At 40.5% G+C, this 25061-nt stretch overlaps 1 protein-coding gene across 6 annotated transcripts; it reads left to right on the top strand.

Moving 5' to 3' along the window:
* The first annotated feature begins 8428 nt into the window (after positions 1-8428).
* On the top strand, positions 8429-24828 carry LOC138967162 (histone-arginine methyltransferase CARMER-like). Of its 6 annotated transcripts, none has more exons than XR_011455860.1 (14): positions 8429-8809; positions 12189-12311; positions 13214-13314; positions 16918-17022; positions 17377-17487; positions 17780-17957; positions 18144-18234; positions 18431-18512; positions 19154-19329; positions 21603-21740; positions 22269-22435; positions 23104-23237; positions 23856-23980; positions 24535-24675. XR_011455860.1 is itself a non-coding variant. In XM_070339668.1 (14 exons), exons 1-14 carry the CDS (start codon positions 8677-8679, stop codon positions 24682-24684), a joined length of 1806 nt encoding a protein of 601 aa, XP_070195769.1. In that variant the 5' UTR covers positions 8430-8676; the 3' UTR covers positions 24685-24828. The 6 variants fall into 6 exon arrangements, 4 of the variants coding, with proteins under 4 accessions (XP_070195769.1, XP_070195768.1, XP_070195770.1 ...); XR_011455861.1 differs by having other exon boundaries at positions 23856-23977; positions 24535-24671; XM_070339668.1 differs by having other exon boundaries at positions 8430-8809; positions 23104-23232; positions 23856-23977; positions 24535-24828.
* The last annotated feature ends 233 nt before the right edge of the window (positions 24829-25061 follow it).

Raw genomic sequence — 25061 nt, 5'->3', positions numbered from 1 at the left:
ATATTTTGCCTGTGAAAGTTTCAGAGTGTGTTGCAATAAGAGTGAAAATGATGTTTTTAGAGAAATCAATCAGACAGAAGTTTATTATAATTTCAAGTTGAATATGAAGATAATTTTTTTATGCCAAGAATCATATAAACTTGCGTGGGTTGGCCGGGTTACTGAATGGTGTGAATCTCTGGTTATATATTGATGATTTCATTTTGTTGAAATGATGTATTCTTATTGGAATTATTGTAACGTGTCTTCCGATAAGCCGGGCAGGAAATAGCCGCGTAGGCCTATATGACGTTTTTGTGGGTAAAACTACTGATTCAGTAGATTGATTAGTTTCTCAGTGAATTTGCACTGATGAACATAGCCGCAGTATTTTCTGAAGCATTCGAGCGATTTAAGCAGGCCGAAATGACAAAATACAAAGCATAGTCCACACAATCACATAGCAACAAATTAATTGACCGTGACATTTGGTTTCACAGCCGGAACTGCAGAACGACTCGACGTACCATTACCCCCACTGATTTTGCAAAATGGCATCAGAACAGCCCGGTTACTAAAAAGTGACCCGCATACTCCGGCTGAAAAATATGCATGTTGAGTTCTATGTATTCGCTGTTATAGTGTTCACGATCTGCCATGTCCGAAAATAAATATATATGATTATACTTTCAAAGAATGTGCATTAGGACGTAAACGTACGTGACGCGGCGCTCGTCACAGTCTCTCTCTCTCTCTCTTTCTCTCTCTCTCTCTCTCTCACACCGTCACTCACACATACAAGTTTCACAAGATTTTTCTCCAAAAGTTTTTAATTTTGGCCCCACACCGTCACAAACCATGGCACACATACACCTCTCTCCGTCTCTCTCTCTCTCTCAGTCTCTCAGTCTCTCTCTCTCTCTCTCTCTCTCTCTCTCTCTCTCTCATCGGTCGGCTTCAGTAGTGGATGATCATTTCAGAAAATATGTTAAGGCCAACATCCACAAGAATTTTTCTCCTGGAGCGACCTAAACTTGAACCCGAGGCAGTTCGCCAAAAAGAACCGCCGATCACGAGAAAAGCATGCGTATCGCATGCGAGACGATTTGCAAGCCAGCCAGCGCAGCAGCGGGTGGGGATTTGGTCTCGGCAAAGAAACAAACAATGCAGTGTTTGATCTCGGTGAGACTGAAAGAGAGACAGAGAGCACGAGAGAGAGCGACAGGGACACAGTGATTCAAGGCGCACAACTCTAGTAAAGTTGTCGTAGCACGTCCGCCTATGGCCAAAGTGATCCGGGTTCGATTCCCGGCATGTGTGGTCTATGTTTTTTGTGTTGTTTTTTTTTTAATTCTTGTTTACTATTGTTTATTATTTTACTCTAATAATTTTTTTAATTGTGTAAAATAAATTAAATTTTTTTTTTTTTTAAATCCACGTGCACAAGACAAAAACTTTCATACTGGGGGAGCGAGCCAGTCTGAAGAGTACTCGGGTCCAGTGCCAGCGTTTTTACATTTAGTCAAGTTTTGACTAAATGTTTTAACGTAGAGGGGGGAATCGAGACGAGGGTGTGGTGTATGTGTGTGTGTGTGTGTGTGTGTGTGTGTGTGTGTGTGTGTGTGTGTGTCTGTGCGTGTGTGTGTGTAGAGCGATTCAGACTAAACTACTGGACCGATCTTTATGAAATTTGACATGAGAGTTCCTGGGTATGATATTTCCATACTTTTTTTCATTTTTTTGATAAATGTCTTTGGTGACGTCATATCCGGCTTTTCGTAAAAGTTGAGGCGGCACTGTCACGCTCTCATTTTTCAACCAAATTGGTTGAAATTTTGGTCAAGTATTGTTCGACGAAGCCCGGACTTCGGTATTGCATTTACATGCGAACAATAAAGCAAGACGCTTTAAAAATGCGTTCAATGAACATGAAAAAAAGAGTGCTTTTAATGAATATAAAAAGACAATAAAAAAGGAATGCAAGTTGTATCATAATGAGTTCGTTAAAACTTTGAGAAAGTTAAGAAGTAATGACCCGAAAGCATACTGGAATCTTCTAAATAAAAATAAAAATTAAAAAAAAAATAATAATAATAAGAACATTTATATAGCGCTAAATCAAAAACTTTCGTTAAAAAGGCTTGCTCTAATTCCAAAACTAACTATCCAACTTGTTCGGAGTTTTTCGAACATTTCAATAAACTACAAGAGTGTGATGAAAATGAAATGGAGGATAGTAATGAACCTTTAAATGAAGCAAGTAATGAATTTCTTAATGCGCCTTTTACAAAGGAGGAAGTTATCAAATGTATAGACAAGCTGAAAAACAATAAGGCATGCGGTCAAGATAAAATAATTAATGAGTATTTAAAAGCGTCACATGATCGAATGATTGATATTTAGTCAAGTAGCTGTCGAACTCACAGAATGAAACTAAACGCAATGCAACGCAGCAAGACCGTATACTCGTAACATCGTCAGTCCACCGCTCACGGCAAAGGCAGTGAAATTGACAAGAAGAGCGGGGTAGTAGTTGCGCTGAGAACGATAGCACGCTTTTCTGTACCTCTCTTCGTTTTAACTTTCTGAGCGTGTTTTTAATCCAAACATATCATATCTATATGTTTTTGGAATCAGGAACCGACAAGGAATAAGATGAAAGTGTTTTTAAATTGATTTCGACAATTTAATTTTGATAATAATTTTTATATATTTAATTTTCAGAGCTTGTTTTTAATCTAAATATAACATATACCGAAGTCCGGGCTTCGTCGAAGATTACTTGACCAAAATGTCAACCAATTTGGTTGAAAAATGAGAGCGTGACAGTGCCGCCTCAACTTTCACGAAAAGCCGGATATGACGTCATCAAAGACATTTCTCAAAAAAAAAGAAAAAAACATTCGGGGATATCAATCCCAGGAACTATCATGGAAAAATTCATAAAGATCGGTCCAGTAGTTTGGTCTCAATCGCTCTACACACACGCACACACACACACACACACACACACACACACACACACACACACACACACACACACACACACACACACACACACACACACACACACACACACTTTGGTCATTAAAAATCTGAAAATTGTAAAAAAAATAAAAAAAATTTATAAAACGATTCAAATTTACGTTCATCTTATTCTCCATCATTTTCTGATTCCAAAAACATATAAATATGTTATATTTGGATTAAAAACAAGCTCTGAAAATTAAAAATATAAAAATTATTATCAAAATTAAATTGTCGAAATCAATTTAAAAACACTTTCATCTTATTCCTTGTCGGTTCCTGATTCGTGAAAGCGAAATTACAACATTTAGTCAATCTGTCGAACCCACAGAATAAAACTGCACGCACTGCAGTGTTTTCAGCCGGGTCACGAGAATAAAACAGCTTCGTCAATCCACGCAGCAAGGAAGTCGCTCAATTTTTGCGTGCAACACGAAGTAAACAGACATGCAAGAATAGCGACGGGTTCAAGTTTAGGTCGCTCCAGGAGAAAAATTCTTGTGGATGTTGGCCTTAGCGACCTAAACTTGAACCCGTCGCTATTCTTGCATGTCTGTTTACTTCGTGCTGCACGCAAAAATCGAGCGACTTCCTTGCCGCGTGGATTGACGAAGCTATTTTATTCTCGTGACTGAAAACACTGCAGTGCGTGCAGTTTTTGACGAGCCGCAGGAGCGGCGACTCATATGGTCTCGGCTCGAAAGCTGTCTGTGGAGGCTGCGTGCTATAATTAGCTGACCTGCTGCGCGAGCAGTCACTGCAGAGTTTTGAGATAACTTTGTAACACGTTTTATTTTATGCTCCTCAAGAATACAACTTTGGGCAACGTGCCACGTAAAACTACACGCAACAAGGATTCAGTAGGTACCAAACATGCCTTGGTCAGAAGTAGAATGTAAATGAATCTTTATAAAGAAGTAGGCTACTTCAAACGACAGCCACAGCCACGGTTGGGTTCACGGCATCAAACCGATGCGACTCTCCGTCATATCATACACGTAATCTATCAAATAGATGACTAATAAACATGTAAACTACATGTATACGTCTATCGTCGGACATAAGAAAGGAGAGCTTCCCCCGGGCCTGTGCATGTGTTGTTCGTTGTGCGTGTGTAAATGTACACAACAAACTGACGACAAAACTGAGACAGACCTCTTTCGCTTCAGTCTTGCAGAATTTAAAGACGAATACAGGTAAATCGTGCATTATACTAACTGTTTGGTAAAAGTATCAAACGTTTCTTTTTATACATAAGTGGCAGGCTTACAGGAATACAAAGAGGCGCAAGTTGAAAGTAATGGATATATCTCTGGAAGATGCCATCAGTCCAAGTTGTCAAATGAAATCAAAGATGACAGAAACAGAAGTTTTCCATACAAATGTTGGTGTTTCAAAGGAAGTTGGCATTCTTTCAGATAATGATATAGACGAGGTGGCTGTTTGTTATGAAGTTTCAACAAGCCAACATTCAAATGATTTTACTTCATCTACAGAATTTTTAAATTCAGCACTTTATAACTGTCATTATGAACTTGGAATCAGAGAGAGACCGTCTTTCCATTGTCATTCATGCCATAGATTTTTGTTTCAGAATCAATGTTTCACATGGCGTTCACAAGAGAGCATGCGAAGTTTCCAACAGTCTTTAGGATTTGTAAAAAAGGCCGTGTTTTGCTGTACATGCAAAAACTACCTGTCAAAAGGGAAAGTGCCTAACAGATTGCAACAACATTCCTATTTTAAGCTCAGCCACACGCCGACATGGAAGTTCAATGGTACTTTCAAACTTGTTCTTCTCTTCGTCGTATTTGATTTCTTTCTATTTTCATAAGTCGAGTGCATATGATTTCGGCTCGTGTTCATCGTGAGATGGACTTAGTTTCTTGTATTCTGTGGGTTCGACAGCTTAACTAAATGTTGTAATTTCGCCTTACGCGACTTGTTCTCTCTCTGTTGGCAGCGTGTAATGCAGCTGGTTAGAAATTAGAGTATTATTTTGCAAAGTGTGTACCAAAAGTTTGTCATGAGCTGCTTTAGGTTTGGGGTGTGGGTTGGTTTGATATTTCCTCCTTGCAGATCAAATCTGTATTCATTTTTGATGTTGTGTCTTATTTTGTGAAAGGAAACATGCAGACTGACTGAACGCATATATATAATTATGTAACTCATAAACACATGGGTGTAGTTATGTTCAAGAACACACACACACACACACACACACACACTCACACACACACACACACATACACACACACACACACACACACACACACACACACACACACACACACACACACACACACACAACTGTGTAGATGTATCGTACACCTGATATATTAAATTGAAGTTCACGAAGAAATCGTTTTATTTCTGTGTCATTCAACATCTATCAGACAAATTGAAACTGGTACAAATATTCAATAATGTTGCGATGTGGAAATGGACATGATATCGCAAAAGATAGACAACGGCACGATCATTCAAGTATGTACATGCTTGTTGATGTCTACTTAGGCGATGCTCAGAACACTAGTTAGATCTTCCGAGATTAAAAAATGACGATGATCTGTAAACAAACCAGGACAAGGAAAGAAAGACAAAACGTATTTGAAAACAAATCATACTATACAGATTGACAAACTGAAACTTCGAACTCTGTTGATATTTCACGGGAGATGAGGTATGGTGCAAACGTATATAATTATACTGACTACATTTTGTTACGTACTTATCAACAACAACAACAAGTCGCGTAAGGCGAAAATACAATATTTAGTCAAGTAGCTGCCATTTTTCAGCAAGACCGTATACTCGTAGCATCGTCAGTCCACCGCTCATGGCAAAGGCAGTGAAATTGACAAGAAGAGCGGGGTAGTAGTTGCGCTAAGAAGGATAACACGCTTTTCTGTACCTCTCTTTGTTTTAACTTTCTGAGCGTGTTTTTAATCCAAACATATCATATCTATATGTTTTTGGAATCCGGAACCGACAAGGAATAAGATGAAAGTGTTTTTAAATTGATTTGGACAATTTAATTTTGATAATAATTTTTATATATTTAATTTTCAGAGCTTGTTTTTAATCCGAATATAACATATTTATATGTTTTTGGAATGAGCAAATGATGGAGAATAAGATAAACGTAAATTTGGATCGTTTTATAAATTTTTATTTTTTTTTACAATTTTCCGATTTTTAATGACCAAAGTCATTAATTAATTTTTAAGCCACCAAGCTGAAATGCAGTACCGAAGTCCGGGCTTCGTCGAAGATTACTTGACCAAAATTTGAACTAATTTGGTTGAAAAATGAGGGCGCGACAGTGCCGCCTCAACTTTCACGAAAAGCCGGATATGACGTCATCAAAGACATTTATCAAAAAAATGAAAAAAACGTTCGGGGATTTCATACCCAGGAACTCTCATGTCAAATTTCATAAAGATCGGTCCAGTAGTTTAGTCTGAATCGCTCTACACACACACACACGCACACACGCACACACGCACATACACCACGACCCTCGTTTCGATTCCCCCTCGATGTTAAAATATTTAGTCAAAACTTGACTAAATATAAAAACCGATATAACCAAAGGCACACACACACACACACACACACTTTGCTGGTTTGCTGATCAATGTCACAGGAAACGAATGAACAACAGAAAGCGTGATGAATTCCTGGCCAGAAATCAGTCACAAAGACCTGAAAGTCTGCTGAATGGAACTGGTAAATGTACACATTTGAACTGCTGTCAAAATTACTATGTAATACGATATTCGGGTTTTAAAATTGGTAGCAAATTACAACCAATAATGATGTTTTTTGCTTCGGCATTGAAGCAATGTTCACTATTTACTAACAAAATAATTACGAAATAAACACAAAACCAAATCAGTGAGGCAGAGGGGACAAAAAGCCGAGCGGGTGTGTGTGCGTGTGTGTGTGTGTGTGTGCTAGTGTGTGCCTGTGTGAGTGTGTGTGTGTGTGTGTGCCAGTGTGTGTATGTGTATGTGTGTGTGTGTGTGTGAGTGTGTGTGTGCGCGTGTGTGTAGAGCGATTGAGACCAAACTACTGGACCGATCTGTCGAACCCACAGAATAAAACTGCACGCACTGCAGTGTTTTCAGTCACGAGAATAAAACAGCTTCGTCAATCCACGCGGCAAGGAAGTCGCGCAATTTTTGCGTGCAACACGAAGTAAACAGACATGCAAGAAGAGCGACGGGTTCAAGTTTAGGTCGCTCCAGGAGAAAAATTCTTTTGGATGTTGGCCTTTAATGTCAATTGAGAAACTGATCTAAACTTCCACGCTGTATCAGCAGTAGAACTTGAAGTTTATTCAGTAAGGCGAGTCATCATCACCCGACTGGCGCCGCGGTGCAGTGCCGGTGTCACGATTTCATCTTTCGCCTGTGTACATATTTCCCCCTCGACATATACTCAAGACTGAAATGTTGTTTCCTGGTAAAATTAAGAAGTGAAATTATTTATGGACGAAAAGCATGTCAGTATCTTGCATGTGAAAAAAATTGGTGGTAAAATTTAATAGATTTCACCGTCCCCAAAATCGAATTCTTCGAAAACGTGTATACTGAGTGGTTACGTCCCTTGAGTAAGAAAGAAAACATTTTAGGATGAATCAAATTTCTAAGTTAAATAAAACAAATTGGTTGCACCAATTTGGCCCCATGAATGTAAGGTACACAAGGTCGCTCATCAGTACTATCGAAGGGCGTTTTTTTGTTCAGTTTAGAGTTTATACTAGATGAACGAGGCCGAGAAGCGAAATATCAATACGGCGAAAGATGAAAACGTCACACCGGGACGGTGTTGTTCAGTCAGTATTGAAAAGCCTGTGTTTGCAAACAAATAAAGCGCATTTTCAAAAGTCAGTTTACCTTTTTCAGTTTTAATTTCCTTTTCCTTGAAACATAAGTCTGGTGAAAAGTTCAGGCGTCTAACTTCAGCTTTTAGTAAATGAATACCAAACTTATGAAATTTAAAAGGGAGAGTACCATTAATCAATAAAGAAGGCAAATTATTGTGAAAGAGTTGTTTACCTTTAATTGCTGTTCACTCGTTTGGCACTGATTTGTAGAGAAAAAGAATATTTAGGTCTGATTTCTATCAAATGAACAGGAAAGTTTTACAGTCAGTAACTTGAAATTACACAGCTTTTATTTTGTGCATTTTTCTTTCAAATTTGCATTTCGTCGGATCCTACTTTTTGATAAATGTACCACCTGGCTCTAAATCATACACATAATAAACAGTTGCTTTTAAAAAGTCACATTATGACACGCTGCTCGGAACACTGTGATTAATTGTTGTATTTGCTGAACTTATATGGCACCACTCGCAATAAAAAGTGGGATTTTTGTGTGAGTGTTTGCGTATGTAAAAACTTGTATCGTGCCATTTCCGATCCAAATAAGTCCGCGCCACTGCGTGTGATTCACACATTGAACTTTTGTTTGTGATTATCAATGGAAAGATTCTAAAACAACGGGTTTCCTGTTATCATCACGTCTTTGGCGACACTACGAATCTGTGCTTTGAAGTGTGTGTTAACGATTGCTACCTGATGGTGTGTGAATGATCAGACAGCGAGCTGCGCCAGTGCTTCGATAAGACAATCATTCCCGCCGCAGACTCAACACAAAGATGGCGTCCGCGTTCGACAACGTGCTTCTTTATTCCTTTGAAGACAATGGACAATTTAAGCTAAAAGATGAAACACCAAGACGAATTCGCCCAGTGGTCACTGATTCCAAAGTTGAGGTGGAGTTCTACCGGGGTACGTTCCACAGATATCTCGTTTTGTAACTGCAAACAAAAGTCGGCGTCAAGACCTTCATTTGCATTAAATTACACACACACACAAACACAGGTCACACTCACATACGTGTGTATATTTAAAGGGGTATAATGGACCCACAAAACCTCTCTAATGTATTGTGTCAAGAGCTATAGGCCTACGGTATACCGTTCTTTCGGGTTGGGGGTTTAAATTTAATCATGTGACCACACAATGACACATCAAAAATATCATAAAAGTAAATTTCCACTGTCAGTGTTATTCAAAATTAAGGAAACATGTGTTTCATGTTGTTTCTGGACAACGGTTGATCCCGCCACTGTTATTGCTTTGATTTCCGTCAAACTATCCGCCTGTGAGACTGGGAGGAGTTGTATTTGAATCTTGATACACTGTTGCTACTGCTAGTACAGGTACCGATTTGAGTGACCCAAAGACTAGAGTTAAGGTACAGCCCGTACTTAGTTGAGCATGAAGTCGACTTGGCGAAGCTTCGCGAAGTCTTTATACTGAAAACCAGCAGCTTGGGCGAAGTACTTTGTATCCTACTTCGCTGTGCAAGTTTTGACATGCGAAGCTACGCTGTAGCTCTGCGAGGAAGTCGTTCTTTTTGAAAGAAGAGTGCTTTTTGATTCAAGATGGACATAAAAATCACAGTCGAAAGAACAGAGTACATTCCTGTGGACTTCACAAAGCTATGCTGAAAGTAGTTCAATTAAGGGACGAATTCTCGTTCCGGAAGCGTAGCGAAGTGAGCTACGCGAAGTCAATTTCGTCCAATTAGTTATTAAGGGCAGGCTTTAGGCCAATAAGGGTTTTAAAACTAAAAGATGACAATACACAAGTGGAATGCCTTAGAATAAGTGTTCGAGCGTTCTATTTGTTAAATCTACATGCTGAATAAAAAAGGTTTTCAAGAGATTGCTCATTCTGCAAAGGACAGTGTGTGTTTTTTTCTCGGCGTTTTAGTACTGTACATCACCACAAGTCTATTATACTAGAAGTACTTAACTTATACTATTACCAGCACTCGACACACGGTGATACATATGCCCTTTAACCTTATATTGGGGATATCCCGTAGTAAAAATAGTATGCAGGATTCTGGGAAAGCTGTTCAAGGGCACTCTTGCACTATATTTGATTTTCAATACACGACTCAAAACCTTTGGGATAAATCAAAAAGAATAGAATACAAGAATATAGAGTTCAGAAAAGAAGAAAGAAAAATTGAGAAAACATGTTTTACACAAGTCTTGCCAATTAGGGGACTCGAACTCGAGACCGCCGGCTTTGGAGGCAAACGCCTTACCACCCTGCCACAAGGCACACAAAATAAAGGCATGAAAACTAAGACTTGAACTGCCAACATAACTTCCACGTGCCCGGGTTCTCGAATCGAGCATTTGTTGACTCGTCGGTTTCCTCGTTTGTATTGAGGTCTAACGAATGACGTCTCACAACGTGCGTGGTCGTCCTTGGCGGTCAAGAAAGCCGCCGCGATCATTGCGCAGACGACACTTCTAGACCGCCAATATTTTTTGTGCGCATCACGTGCTCCACATAAATCAGCCGGAAACGAAGCAATTGGGAAACCTGGATTTGTGCTTTGTACGTTTTCTTGTCCTCATCATTACATGTAGTCGCGTTGTTGCCTATAGTTTATAGGGCAATATATTTTCACCAAAGCCAATGTTACTAAAAAAAACCCAATTGTTTTGAATGGGTAATTCTGGGGATATTGTCCCGCTGGAAGTACTCAATAATTATGCAACTTTTTTATCATTTTGATTCATTTCATCATCCAAAACGTTTGGAATGAATAAAATACAAGAATTACAAGTTCAGATAAAAATATTGCCGTCGAAGAGGGACGAACCCGGTACCGGGACCCCAAAAGTTAGGGACATCAATCGGGCTCTTAACCAACTGATCTATTCTGTCGCACTGTAAGAGAGGAAGATTTTCATTCAAATACTACACTTGAGTTCTCCAGCGTGGGCGATCAGTATTGACACGACTCAAGTTTCTGAGTCTCTCTGTTAGTATTTGTGTAACATGTTCTGTTTGATTAAGGGTATTCAGCTGGTATTTCCTTGTTTTCACTACCTATTTTATTCATGTTTTTATTACTTAGTTAGTGGAAGAATCTTTTGTAATGTATGTTTGATGGTGTATGCTTTTAACCCCTTCACTGCCACAGTATATTAGCATTTTGGTATTGCTGGTCAATGGGAAAGAACTGTGTTTAAACCCCATCAAGAAGTTGGACAGTGGTTACCTCCCATTTAGTTTTCACAAATGTCCTGAAAAGTGCTGATGTAAATGCCACATATCTAGTACGTGTATGGGCGTAGGACAAACCAAAAATGACCACGTAATACATACGGGGTGGGCAGTGAAGGGGTTAATTAAGCGTTGCCCCTGGAGCAATTTTTTGATTAGTGCTTTTGTGAACAAGAAACAATTAACAAGTGGCTCTATCCCATCTTCCCCCCTTTCCCCGTCACGATATAACCTTCGTGGTTGAAAACGACGTTAAACACCAAATAAAGAAAGAAATTAAGCGTTGCTGACTATAAATGTAGATGTAAATGCTTGTATAACTGTGTTTTAATTTTAAATGTGTCAAGCGCAAAGAGCATAATTGTAAAGTTATGATGTTGCGCTATATAAATGCTCATTTATTATTATTATAATTACTGTTCTCTTAATTTCACTGTTCGAGGCAAGTTCAACAAAAACTTGATGGCAGGGCTCAAACCCACGACCTTACTAACCACATCACAGTTCACTAACTACTGAGCTAAGAACGGATACCTGCCAGGGTATGGAAAACAACAAGGAATGTCTATTTTGTGAGATACCGGTGACTGCCGGTTTTGCAGACATTGCATGGAAAGTTAGTCTCCTCCAACATTCAGTGGTCGAGCCCACAAGATTTCCGTGCAATAAAAAGCCACATGTATAGGCCTGTGTAAATAAGAATGCAATCGGGGAAAAAAAGTATTTGACCAACTAGCCAACCAACCCTAATGTTATTGTTATTAAAATGATTTTCTGGTCACATTCTTGTATTTTACCTTGGGCTGTCTGATGACGCGTTTAAAAAGGATTGCATTGTATTCCTCATCAATTCCTGACTCCAAAAATATATAGATATGTTTACAAAAATTGTTATGGTTGGCAGGTTGCTCTAAAATTTGGTTGCATTCACAGTTGAAGTAAATAGGTCCTAGGTTCGCATGCTTGGCGTCATGTGTAGTCTGGGTGATGACTGGTTTTCAGTGTTGATGTTTTAGTTTCGGACTGACATATTATTATAAACTAAATGTTACACAACTTGTTTTTCTTCTAGGTGAGGCGAAAGATGATACAGTGGAGATCACAGACTCAACAGACATTGCAAGATGTGGAAAACAAAGCATTATTATCACATGTGAAGGAGATTCCTTCATGTTGAAATTCCCAAGTACACATGGTAAGCTCATCCAGTCCTGGGAACCCATACGATTTTGCCGCATTTTGTACGCATGATTGTCTAGAATACGATCAGTACGGTCTGTGGAAAAATAATACGACCAGAAAAATTCCCAGACTACTTTTCTTCACAAGCGCATCCCGAAGCCGATCCAGTATTTTGACACATGATTACAGTTTTTGTTAGTAAACATTGAAAGAAGCATGTGTTTTAAATGTTTTGGTTAACTTAATGAACCGCGTGTCAGTGAAGCATACATGTTTGAATCATGGATGTTCAAATGCTGTGTGGAGTACGTACGCTCATTTTTCTGAAACTACAGCAAGTTTGTTTGAAAATACTCCAAGTGCAAAACAGGGGTTCCCAGGTCTGCTCATCACATACTTGTATGCTGTTGGCTTATAGGAATTGCATCATTGCTAATGACCATTTTTTTTCGTTGACTCACTTTTCATTAATGCTTGTGAATGTTTGTTGCACAGATCTACCTTTTGGCATAGATGGGGTTTTTTTATTAAAAATCAGAATGAAAAGTCTCTGGGATTAAAATGTCGACTTCTTTTTTTTCTGATTTTAGAAGAATTAGTTTTGATCAAATATTATTATTAGTTTTACTATTATGTTTGCGGCACAGATCTACCTTTTGGTAGCAATGATTTTATTGAAATCAAGATAACTATTTGGTCCCAGAGATTAAATTGCTGTCAACTTCTTCCTTTTTTTTTTAGAAGAATTAATTTTCTATAATATAAATAGTATTCCCTGATAACTGAGAATGTGGCTTCTGATTGATAACTTTCATTACCAAAGAGTGTCATGTGAGGGCTGGTGTTAACGGAAAGATAGCATCAAACTCAAAAGTAAATCTGATTTTACCCATAAGTTCGCTCGGTCTTTTGCAGCTCAGAAAGCCTTCCATGGCACAGTGAAGGAGTGTCTAAGTGAAGCCAAGTCAGTGTTTTCAAACAGGACAGATGAAGCATCTGCTGTGCAGTATTTCCAGGTTTGTGGACAAGCTGTCATGAGTTTTGCACAGACATAATGATTCTCTCTCTCTCTCTCTCTCTCTCTCTCTCTCTCTCTCTCTCTCTCTCTCTCTCTCTCTCTCTCTCTCTCTCTCTCTCTTTCTCCAGATTTAGACTGGGGGTCTCCCCATTCAATGCCCATCGACATCGTTACTCTCACTCTGACACCAGTTGTGACTGTCCTTTCTGCCCGGATACTGATGAAGACGAAAGCCATGTTGTTTTTTATTGCCCCACTTACGATGGCATCAGGCAGAGATATATTGGCAGAATACAGTATTTTTCAGACGAAGACTGTTTACGATATTTGCTCACTTGTACGCTGGAGGATCAGCTTGTATCCTTTGCAAAGTACCTGTTCTTGGCCTCACGAATGTGACAAAAAAGACTTGCAGAAAACGAACCGCTCACGTGATTCTCGCGTTCCCTGTACGAACATATATCATGCTCTGGAATCATTGATGCATTCCCCGTAACAAGAGATTGACTTGAAGGTGCCGTAAACGTGAACTCCCTGGCATGTTACAACCTCTTCTTATTATGCATTTCATCTCGGAAAATGTGTGCGTTAATTGGTGTGTGTGTGTGCGTGCGTGTATGTATGTATGTATGTTTATGTATTTACGTGCGTGCGTGTGTGTGTGTATGCTTTTGCTATCAAGCATATGATACCTACTGTAATAGTTTCATGCATTTGTTGTATGCATTTAATGACTGCTTCAGATGTGTATATTTGCATATAATTTGCTGTGTGTGTGCCCACACACATGTGTATCTGTATGTGTGTGTGTGTCCGTGTCTGTACGTGTATATCTGTGTATGTGTCTTGGTGTCGTGTCCGTGTCTGTACGTGTGTATGTGTCTTGGTGTCGTACGGTTTGACCAATGTTTGCTTAAATTACATATTACTTCCCCAAATCTCATAAATAGCAATTTACTTCCGTTAAGTGCTTGAACGTTGAACACGCTTTCCTGGTTACACCAGGGAAGCCACTCCCCCAAAGAAAACATCACGTAACCATGGTCACCAGACCACGTGATCTATGAGGGTAGGCTCCCCTTGAAGCCACGTGACACGCGGCCGCCATATTGTTATCACTTCTCTTCCAACGCTGAGCCTGCTCAGACGTACTGGACTCACGCTCCGGGCTTTTGTTGCCCTTTTCAACCTTGGTTGGTTGAATTTTCCCTGGTTCTTTTAGTCTTAGATACCAGTCCCTGCATGGGATCTAATCCTTGAGCTTCTTGGATCATCGGAGTTTGAACCTCTGTGTTTTGCGAAGCTCCCGATTCTACTCGCCAAACACTCATGTTATGTTTGCTAGCTACGGCCAGAAGAGGTACTGATGTGCTTGCTCTGTCCGGCTTACGGAAGACATTTCTTTTCTATCAGATGGTTCCATATCTCTTCTTTTTAGACCAGAACCCTTGGCTAAAATCAAGACCTCATCAGCAGTTTCCTGTTTTTATGATCTCTCTGCTGTCTAACGTGTTAGCCCCTGGGGATCCTGACCTCGTTAACTGCTCTGTCCGTGCTTTCATTTGTCTAGCACGAACCACATCAGTTTCAGCACTCGGAAGCTATTCTTTATTTCGAAACTCTACCAGAGACAAAGATATTCCACAGTCTACTTTGGCTAAATGGGCTTCCACCCGCATCGAACAGGCTTATGTGGGGTGGCAGCAAAATAAGGTGGGGGGGGGGGGGGCGATTTAGGTTGTCGTGCCTCTCTCTTTGGCGAGGACGCACGAAACTTATGCATGGGCCTCTTTTCTTGCTGTCCTGAACTCCAGACGGTTCTCGGAGGTCCTTGGGGCTGTATTTTGGAAGTCAGACGACAGCTTTCTGAACTTCTTCTTGCTAGACGTGCCGGGTTCACGTCCTGATGTTTACAGCATTCTACCAGCAGTGGTAGTTGCCGGGCAAGCTCTTTCTAGATCCTAGATTGAGTAATCCCTCCTCCTTTATTAGCATTCTGCTATTTATGAGATTTGGGGAAGTAATATGTAATTTAATCAAAAATTTAAGAGTAAATTTTCATTTGATTAATATACTTACCCAAATCTCATACCAAATACCCTCCCACCTACCACGCTATAAGCTTGCTCAGGCTTGTCAAGAAGTGAGAACAATATGGCGGCCGCGTGTCACGTGGCTTCAAGGGGAGCTTACCCTCATAGATCACGTGGTCTGATGACCATGGTTACGTGATGTTTTCTTTGGCGGAGTAGCTTCCCTTTGTGTAACCAGGGAAGCGTGTTCAACGTTTTAGCACTGAGCAACTGAAGTAAGTTGCTATTTATGAGATTTGGGTAAGTACATTATTATTAATCAAATGAAAATTTACTCTTGAAATTTTTGATTATCTTTCCAAGCTATGTTTTCATGATTATGTCTCAACATTTGGCAGGCTCTTTCTTTATTTTGCCTCACTTATTTGCATGTGTAGGCTATGTTTAAAGCCCAAAGTATCTCACCCTTATTAATTTCGTTTTATGCACCAATTTCATTTGTCTGAAAATTGTCAAAATCAACTTATTGATTAGAACAATAAAACATCCATCCATATTACATCTCTCTCTCTCTCTCTCTCTCTCTCTCTCTCTCTCTCTCTCTCTCTCTCTCTTGCCATCTGGATATTCACAGTGTGATTATGAATAATTAAGATTGGTTATACTGATAGTACATGTACATAATAAGTGTATTGAATCAATGTACAGTGGTCCTTTTCATGGCTGGGATGAGTTGCCACCTACCATGTTCGGTCACATTTACTTGCATGGAATATTTTTCAACAGTAATTACCCCCTGATTAGTATCCAACTGTCAAATGCGAACCAAACTATTGAAACGTGTCTTTTAGTTTTACCCGCACATTGCAGCCACTCTAAAAGCCATCAAATACTCTCTTAATGAGCCCCAGTACATAGCAGCTGTTCCATCAGTGACCGCAATTTCTCAGGCTGCCCCCTTTGACAACTCAGAGAACTATCAAAGCAGCAGGGGGAGACGGGACCAATGTCAGTCTCATGTAAACATGTTCCGTACAGGAGGAGGTGGATTGCGATAAAAACCATAATACTGGACTTTGGTTTTTGAGTCTTTCACTCTGTGTTTTTGCTTTACACATGTCATGCTTTTGGTTAAAGTAAAACCTGCAACTTTGGGCCTTTTGATTGGAGAGAACTGACTGCAGTGACGCAATTTCTACACAACCAAATGTCCCTAAAATGTAATGGGGGCACTACAGCCTTTGTAACTGTCAGGAAAGGTAACCATTTGAAGTAAGATTAAACTAAGGTACATAAGTCTTCTTTTGTTGTGTTTGTCAGGTATTTCATTACACGTTGAGCCTTATTGAAGAGTTTAAGGAACTGGGAGTAATTGTAGACTGGCTCATTGTGTGTGGGTGTGATAGGAGAGGGGGGCGGTCACCTGCAATACGGACAGATTTGCAATGGCCCAGGGATTCCCGTTCATGAGAGAAACTGCTGTACAGTATTCACGTTTTGCTCAGTTTTTGTTTTCTTCAAGTTCAATGTATATAACTATTTGATGGAAATTTAAAACTTTGTTTCAGTTTTATGGATATTTATCCCAACAACAAAACATGATGCAAGATTACATTCGTACGTCAACATACCAGCGAGCAATGCTGTCAAATGTCACCGACTTCCAGGACAAGGTACTGATGACCATTGCTGAAATTTAAAAAAATTAAAAACATTTTTCTTTTTCATTGCTTAATTTGCTTTATCACTAGAAAAAATTCAGGTTGCTTCCTCCCATTAGAAAGGTAGCAGCAACAGATTTCCGCTACCCATGTCTAACATGTTACGGTGTAATTAGCCACATACACTTCTGGCAGAATGGCTGAGGTCTTTAACATACTACAGTGCAGTGTTGATCGGGGTTTGGACCCTGATATCATATCTGAGTCTGCACACAAATTTGATGCGGGTCTGTCTCGGCCTGGTGATATGTAACAGCATTGTGTATGTGATGATTTTGGTTAAAAGGTGTTGTTTTCCCTGTGCAGGTGGTGCTAGACGTTGGGGCTGGTTCAGGTATCCTGTCATTCTTTGCAATCCAGGCAGGTGCCCGCAAAGTATATGCCATTGAAGCCAGCAGCATGGCCAAACATTGTGAGGTAAGACATTTTGCTTGGATATTACGCTACAGTTGAACGTGGCTCGAAAGGGGATAAGCATTGACTCTTGAGAAGGAAGTTCTGGCGTACTATATTATCCTTTTGCTGTGTTTTTTTACAAGATTGAACTGCATGATCTATATATTTTTGGGTATAGAGCAGGGGATATTGGGGGGGTATTGTGTTGACCTAGTGGTTCCCCTTTATCTTGTGTTGTGCCTAGAAACGCAAAGCCACCGAACACAAACAACAGATGCATTCATAAAGACAGTGAATGTTTGGTGTTGTGCAGATGCTGGTGCAGCACAACAACCTGTCCCAGCAAATCATCGTGATCCCCGGCAAGGTGGAGGAGGTGGAGGTGCCAGAGGAAGTGGACACCATCATCTCGGAGCCCATGGGCTATATGCTCTTCAACGAACGCATGCTGGAGTCCTACCTCCATGCCAAAAAGTGGCTCAAACCTGGTGGTGAGCACATCTTTTATCGTGGCTCTCAGCAGTCTGATTTTGCTGTAATCTTTTGCACCTTGCTGAGATCAACTTTTACAGAAATGATATCTTTGCAATATTTTTTATAAGACTATCTTTTTCCTGTCACAAACTCCATTTATTGATTTAATACCATGTTCATTGTGTTTATGCTCTTTATTTCAGGCAAGATGTATCCAGGTCAGGGTGATCTCCATATAGCTCCATTCACAGATGAAGCCCTCTACATGGAACAGTACAACAAAGCCAATTTCTGGTAGGTCATTCAAAACTCATCAAATCGCACTTCTTTTCAGCTGAATGTCATGTAATACGAATGTGGTATGGTATATTTCATACAACTGTTTTACACTGTAATGTACATTATTTTGCCACAAGTGCCTCATTCTTGAACAAAAGTTTTGAGTTGTACGCGAGCTAGTGTTGAAATGATGACTATTGTGTTTTCTCAGGTATCAAGAATCTTTTCATGGTGTCAACCTTTGTTCACTACGCAACACAGCGGTGTCAGAATACTTCAAACAGCCCATTGTGGTAAGTATACGCAATTGTTTGTTTCATGTGTTAATTGATTTTTTGGTTTTTTTCGCGGCTTTGAGTTTAATTGAAGTGCACTGTTAAAGTATAATTTTGGAGAACACCAACTCCCGAAGAAGATGTGAAGACATCAAATGTCTTCCTCAGTAACCGTACCCTTTCTCTTCAAAATCCACTTTGAGCAAAATTTAAGTAGCTGGTATACCCCCCGCGGGTTAGGGGGAAGATTTTACTCGATGCTCCCCAGCATGTCATAAGAGGCGACTGACGGATTCTGTTTCTCCTTTTACCCTTGTTAATTGTTTCTTGTATAGAATATAGTCAATGTTTGTAAAGATTTTAGTCAAGCAGTATGTAAGAAATGTTAAGTCCTTTGTACTGGAAACTTGCATTCTCCCAGTAAGGTCATATATTGTACTACGTTGCAAGCCCCTAGAGCAATTTTTTGATTAGTGCTTTTGTGAACAAGAAACAATTAACAAGTGGCTCTATCCCATCCCCCCCCCCCCCTTTCCCCTTTCCCCGTCGCGATATAACCTTGAACGGTTGAAAACGACGTTAAACACCAAATAAAGGAAAGGAAAGGAAAGTGGCTGGTAAAGGTTTGAGTTTTCAGTGGGATCACTTTTTCCTTGCAGGACACCTTTGACATTCGAATCTGCATGTCCAAGTCAAGCAAATTTGTGATAGACTTCCAGACAGCTGATGAAACGGACCTGCATGTGATTGACATTCCGCTGTCCTTCACCATCATGCAGGGCGGCATGATCCACGGTCTGGCCTTCTGGTTTGAAGTCGGCTTTCTTGGAACTGAGTGAGTAATAATAATGAATAATACGAGAATTTATAAGGCGCACATATCTCACCACAAGGCGACTCAAGGCCCACAATATATAGCGCGAACCACAATTAACTGTGCTCTCCGCGCTTTACATATTAATTTCTGCCGTGTGAGATGGAAATTTTTACACAATATATCACGCATTCACATCGGTCAGTAAATCTGAAGCCATTACGGCGAATATTGAATTTTCACGGCCTATTATTCCAAGTCACACGGGTATTTGGTGGACATTTTTTATCTATGCCTATACGTTTTTGCCAGGAAAGACCCTTTTGTCAATCGTGGGATCTTTAACCTGCAACATCTTCAGAGTTTTGTTTTTGTGAATGTATGTATCTTGCTACATCTCACACAGACTTACGAGTAGTAGCCTATACAGAGTGGAAATACTTTTTCTCCCGGTGTGTGGTGAGATCAAAGAGTCTGCATTCTCAGAGCTGTTTGGCCTTACGACCTCAGGTCAGTGACAATATTTTTGCTGAGACCAACTGCCTGCCCTGGTGTACAGACTTCTGACCTCGGTTCAATGACCGAGTTTTTACTATGATACGCCTTTGATATATTTGAGAGGAAATTTTGTCCAAGTCATAGAAGCAGAAACATGCATATCACTGGAGAGGGACTGTTCCCTTTCTTTGTATAGCGATGTGGGTATATCTGTACTCTTCTTTAGCCATGCACAAGGTGATACCAGTCAATAGTGCGCAGGGGTTAAAGTTGAGGAAAAAAATGTGCGCCTCAGTCCCGAAAGTATGGTAGTACATATATCTTCTTCTTCTTCTTCTGCGTTCGTGGGCTGAAACTCCCACGTACACGTGGTTTTTTTGCACGAGTGGAATTTTACGTGTATGACCGTTTTTTACCCCGCCATTTAGGCAGCCATACGCCGTTTTCGGAGGAAGCATGCTGGGTATTTTCGTGTTTCTATAACCCACCGAACTCTGACATGGATTACAGGATCTTTTTCGTGCGCACTTGGTCTTGTGCTTGCGGTGTACACACGGGGGTGTTCGGACACCGAGGAGAGTCTGCACACAAAGTTGACTCTGAGAAATAAATCTCTCGCCGAACGTGGGGACGAACTCACGCTGACAGCGGCCAACTGGATACAAATCCAGCGCGCTACCGACTGAGCTACATCCCCGCCCTGTAGTACATATATAAGCCATGGTTTTGCTGTGTGTCAAGTAACAAACTACAACTTCTTTCTTTACTTTTGAAATGCTTTTCTTTGTTAATAAGCATACAATGCCTTTGCTGTTCAACTTGAAATGTACTTTCATAAGGGTATAAGACTCTTCTAAAATTGGAAATACCTAGCAGAAAATGCCAGTCAAGAACTAACCAAGATTATGCCAGGGATGTCGTTAGGCGTTGGACATCAGACAAATAGCGATTAAAAAGCTCAAATGTCCGATTTCACAAAGCCGCATGGCGGTCAGATGGTCTATCATTTTAACCTTCACCGTGGACGACCCACAGCCTCACAAAAGTGTCTGTACCTCTAAAACTATTGGGAGTTTTTGATTGAGACTTCATGTAATCCTCAAAGAGTCAAACACCAATAGAACCTTCCTATCGACCAATTTTTAAAGAATTATCTTTGTAACAATGACGTCATTTGAAGTACCCATTCTGGCTGTTGTGGGTCGTGGACAACCCATATGGAATTAAAGAAGGCATTTTACGTAGTTTATCCCTATTTGAATGGTGTGGGTCGTGGAGGACCCATACTTTGCAATGAGGTGGTAAAGAGTGTATCCCTATTCGGATGGCGTGGGTGGTGTACGACCCATACTTTTTACGTTGAATCCTTCTTTAGAAAGTCTGGGTCGTACACAAACCACATCATCCAGACTTTAGTCCAAAGCGTGATCCGGTGAAGGTTAAACTGAGCGAGGTCATTATAAGAACCCCATTCCTTCGGACAGCGCGATATTCATTATTTTTCCTTTCAAGAAAAAAATCTTCAAAATGCGACAGAACGCTCATGTACAGGCGAACCGAAGTAGTGAGGTGCAAATATTGCTTTTTCGTTGATGTTCTATTGAAATTTCTGAAAGCGGTCAAATGTCCTATTGATGCTGAATAAGTCAGGACATTTGTCCTCAAGGAATGAATTTGTAGCAATATCCCTGTTATGCGCTAGGATTCTTCCTGGAATACTATTGATGTAGTTATCAATCTTGCCAGTGTTCACATGCGAATGGTGTTGAATGTTGGTGTTATGTGTGTGTGTGTAGCTATGCAGTGTGGCTGTCCACGTCGCCCACAGAGCCGCTGACCCACTGGTACCAGGTGCGCTGTCTGGTGGAGAAACCTGTACTGGTCAAGCAGGGACAGACTGTCACTGGACGTGTTGTGCTGCGCTGCAACTGCAGGTAAACACAGGTCTTCTTTTGGGTTTCCGAAGTGGGGGGGTTAAATATTTACCCCAGGATTGGTTAAGCAAGATTGATCTTTTGTTGCTCTGGTGGTCTGGCAATATGAGCATGGCATTGCACACAGTGAGTGTATCTTTGTGTTGACTATCTTGGTTGGTTGATTAGTTTGTTTTATTGATCTGGGAACTAATGATGATTTTTTTCACACTAAGGATTTCATTTTCGAAAAGACATTTTTGGGTTCTGTACTTTGTTCTGTATCAGTTTTTGTTTTGTTTCGTTTTCTTTTAAAATCTCAGTGTTCTCACAGTGTCTTCTGCTTTGTTATGCATCATGTGTTCCGTTTGTTTCTTTATTTTGTTTTTCTTTCATGTGTCCTGTTGTTTTCTCTCCCCAGTGACTGATTGTGTTTGAATAGCTTTCTTGCAGCAGCCAATAGTGTCTGTTGCTTAGAGCTGTATCCACAGCTTGCAGTCAGTATGTGCTGGTATTTTGTGCTTTCAAACATTGATCTGCTGTTTTCAGGCAAAGCTACGATGTTGAAATTGAGCTTGACATACCTGGAACCAATGCCAAGTCCACCAACACTCTAGATCTCAAGAATCCGTTTTTTCGCTACACTGGAGCTGCCCCACAACCGCCGCCTGGTAACACTGGTTCAGCCACCGAACAGTACTGGAACAGTTTATCAGGTATTTGGTCAGCTATTCACAGTTGCAGTTATCAGTTTCTCCCGCGTCTTTTGTGCTGAGATGAATAAATTGAACTTTGCTGAAATGTTTGTGCCACCTGGCAAAAGTGGTTCAGCCACCTGGCAAAAGTGGTTCAGCCAATGAGCTTTATTGAAACTTTGGACTCAATTTTTGTTACCAGTTTCTTTTAGGAATAACAGGTGAAGAATTTTTCTTACTCAAGTTCCGGAGGAGTGCTTGATTAACCACTCTTAAATGTACAGTCAGTGCAGTAACATTTGGTTGAAATGCTTTGTATTTTAGACCTTAATTTATGTGGAAATGAGTTTGAATGAATGTTTCTGGTTGAAGTTGAGCTTTAAATTGTAAATAATGTGACCATTGATTCCAAAAGAAAGTGATCATTGTATCTCATGCATTGACTTACTCTGTATAGTGGTTTGTTGAAAATGTGATTATTCCTGTAATCCTTTGATTACTGTCTCATGAAAGAAAATAAGAGGCTGCAAGCCACAGTAGCTGTTCATTATCAAACACAATCAGTTCTGGGAGGACAACACATTATGTTAGTGCATTGGTACAAGCAATGCATGCTGTGGCTAAGCAATTGACCCGACCAATATTGATGGTGCTTGCTGAAGAGTGAAGATGTTGTTCCTGTTGTGAAGGTGACAACAACATCACGCTGTATGGAGGCCAGAACCAGCCCTACGTCAACGGCTTCATGAACGGCAATGTGGTGGATCTGTCAATGCAGCAGCAGCAGGGCGTTATACCCACCAACTTGATAGCCGTCTGTGAGGTTTAAACCATCATCTCTGTCTTGGCATAGAGAGAGGATGTTTGTTGTGGATGTTTGTATGTGCGTGTGTATGCTTGCATGGGGCGTTCCACATGTTGATCTTTTTAGACGCAGAACACCCAGAAGGTGGTATGTGGGCCGTGACAAAAGGAAAATGAACAAGTTGCATGAAGCAATATCAAAACATTTAGTCAATCTGTGAACCGTGACAAAAGGAAAATGAACAAGTTGCATGAAGCAATATCAAAACATTTAGTCAATCTGTGAACCGTGACAAAAGGAAAATGAACAAGTTGCATGAAGCAATATCAAAACATTTAGTCAATCTGTGAACCGTGACAAAAGGAAAATGAACAAGTTGCATGAAGCGATATCAAAACATTTAGTCTATCTGTCTGTTAAAAAATAGAAAGGTGCCATAAACTAAAATAAAACGAGTAAGCAAATAACAATCACCAATAATTTGATGGAAGAAAATGCAGGCTGATCGGTAGATAATCTGAATTTCAAGCTGTTCTTCTTTTCGGTGCAATTTTCCAAAATAAAAAAATGACAGTGACCACCTGGGACTAATTGATTTGATGCTGACCTCCGTTCTGTACTTCTGTGTGCCTGCAGCTAATGTTGCCCCCATCAACCCAGGCAGCATTCCCAGTGTAGGACCACTCGGCACCAACAACAACGCAAACCGAACCTCCATTGGTGGTGGCCTTAGCCCTATTAACTTCACCAACACTCAGGTAGTGAGTACCCCACTTTAACACTCACCTCCGTCTGTGCCTTAGCAGGGATGAAAGCTGAGCATTTTTCCAAATCAGAAGAAATTGGTTTTGGGTTCGATTCAGATGGTCCTAGAATTTGTAGGTTTTTCTGCCGCTTGGCCTTCTAGGAGTTTTTGAAAATTCAGGAAACTGTCAGGAACTATCTTTTCTATTTTGTAATTTCTGATTTTGTTATGGGAACTTTCATCCTCGTGTCTGTGTGGGAGAAATTGTGAGTGTGAGTGCGTGTGCTTGTGTACACACGTGCGTCTGTGAAGTTGGTTTGACACAGGGGAACAGGACCACCCGCACACTTTTTCTAATAGCTAAGCTTCAAAGCTGTGAAATCTATGCCTTTTGGCCAACGGTAGCAATACTCAACAACTGAAAAATAAGTATAACAGAAATCATTCAAGTTTTCAGGACTTGGAGACATACCTGTTTCCATGGTCTTCTGTGTAATGAAGTGACACCAGATCCCGGTGATTGTAGTGGAGGTATTTTGTGTTGCGCATGATGGATGTGTTTGTGTGCAGAACGTTATCAGCGGTGGCACCAACCACTACCCTGTCAGCAACCAGTTCATGATCGGTGACTATGTCATGCCTGGCACAGTCCTTGTCCAACAACAACAGCCGCAGCAAGCACAGCAAAGTCCGCAGGACAAGAAGGTCACCATGTCTTAACTTCACCCCTCGTGGCCTGCTTGCCTGCAGCCTCTATCAACTTGACTGACAGCCGTTGTGTGTATTGTACTACTAGTGAAGTGTGTTCTGTTCTAGAGGACATACGTGGGCACCCCCCTCTTTCCTGTATTGCCTTTGCTGTGGAAAAAACTCTGCGAAGGAAGGAATTTATGCATGAATTTGAAACTAGACCTGTTGACTTTTCCGTTCAGAAAGGAATCAATGATTTGCTGAAGCGAGGGGGGAGGTTACCTTGGAGATGGCAAAAAGGGATGCATGGATCACCACATAACATATCTCCATGCGCCTGACAGACAGCAGGTGTTGTGGAGTTTACCAGCAACCGAGCGGAGTTCTCTGTGTACCTCATTTAAAAG

This window comes from Littorina saxatilis, linkage group LG5 (assembly GCF_037325665.1).
Source record: "Littorina saxatilis isolate snail1 linkage group LG5, US_GU_Lsax_2.0, whole genome shotgun sequence".
NCBI lineage: Eukaryota > Metazoa > Mollusca > Gastropoda > Littorinimorpha > Littorinidae > Littorina > Littorina saxatilis.
This window is presented reverse-complemented; position numbering and strand designations above follow the sequence as displayed.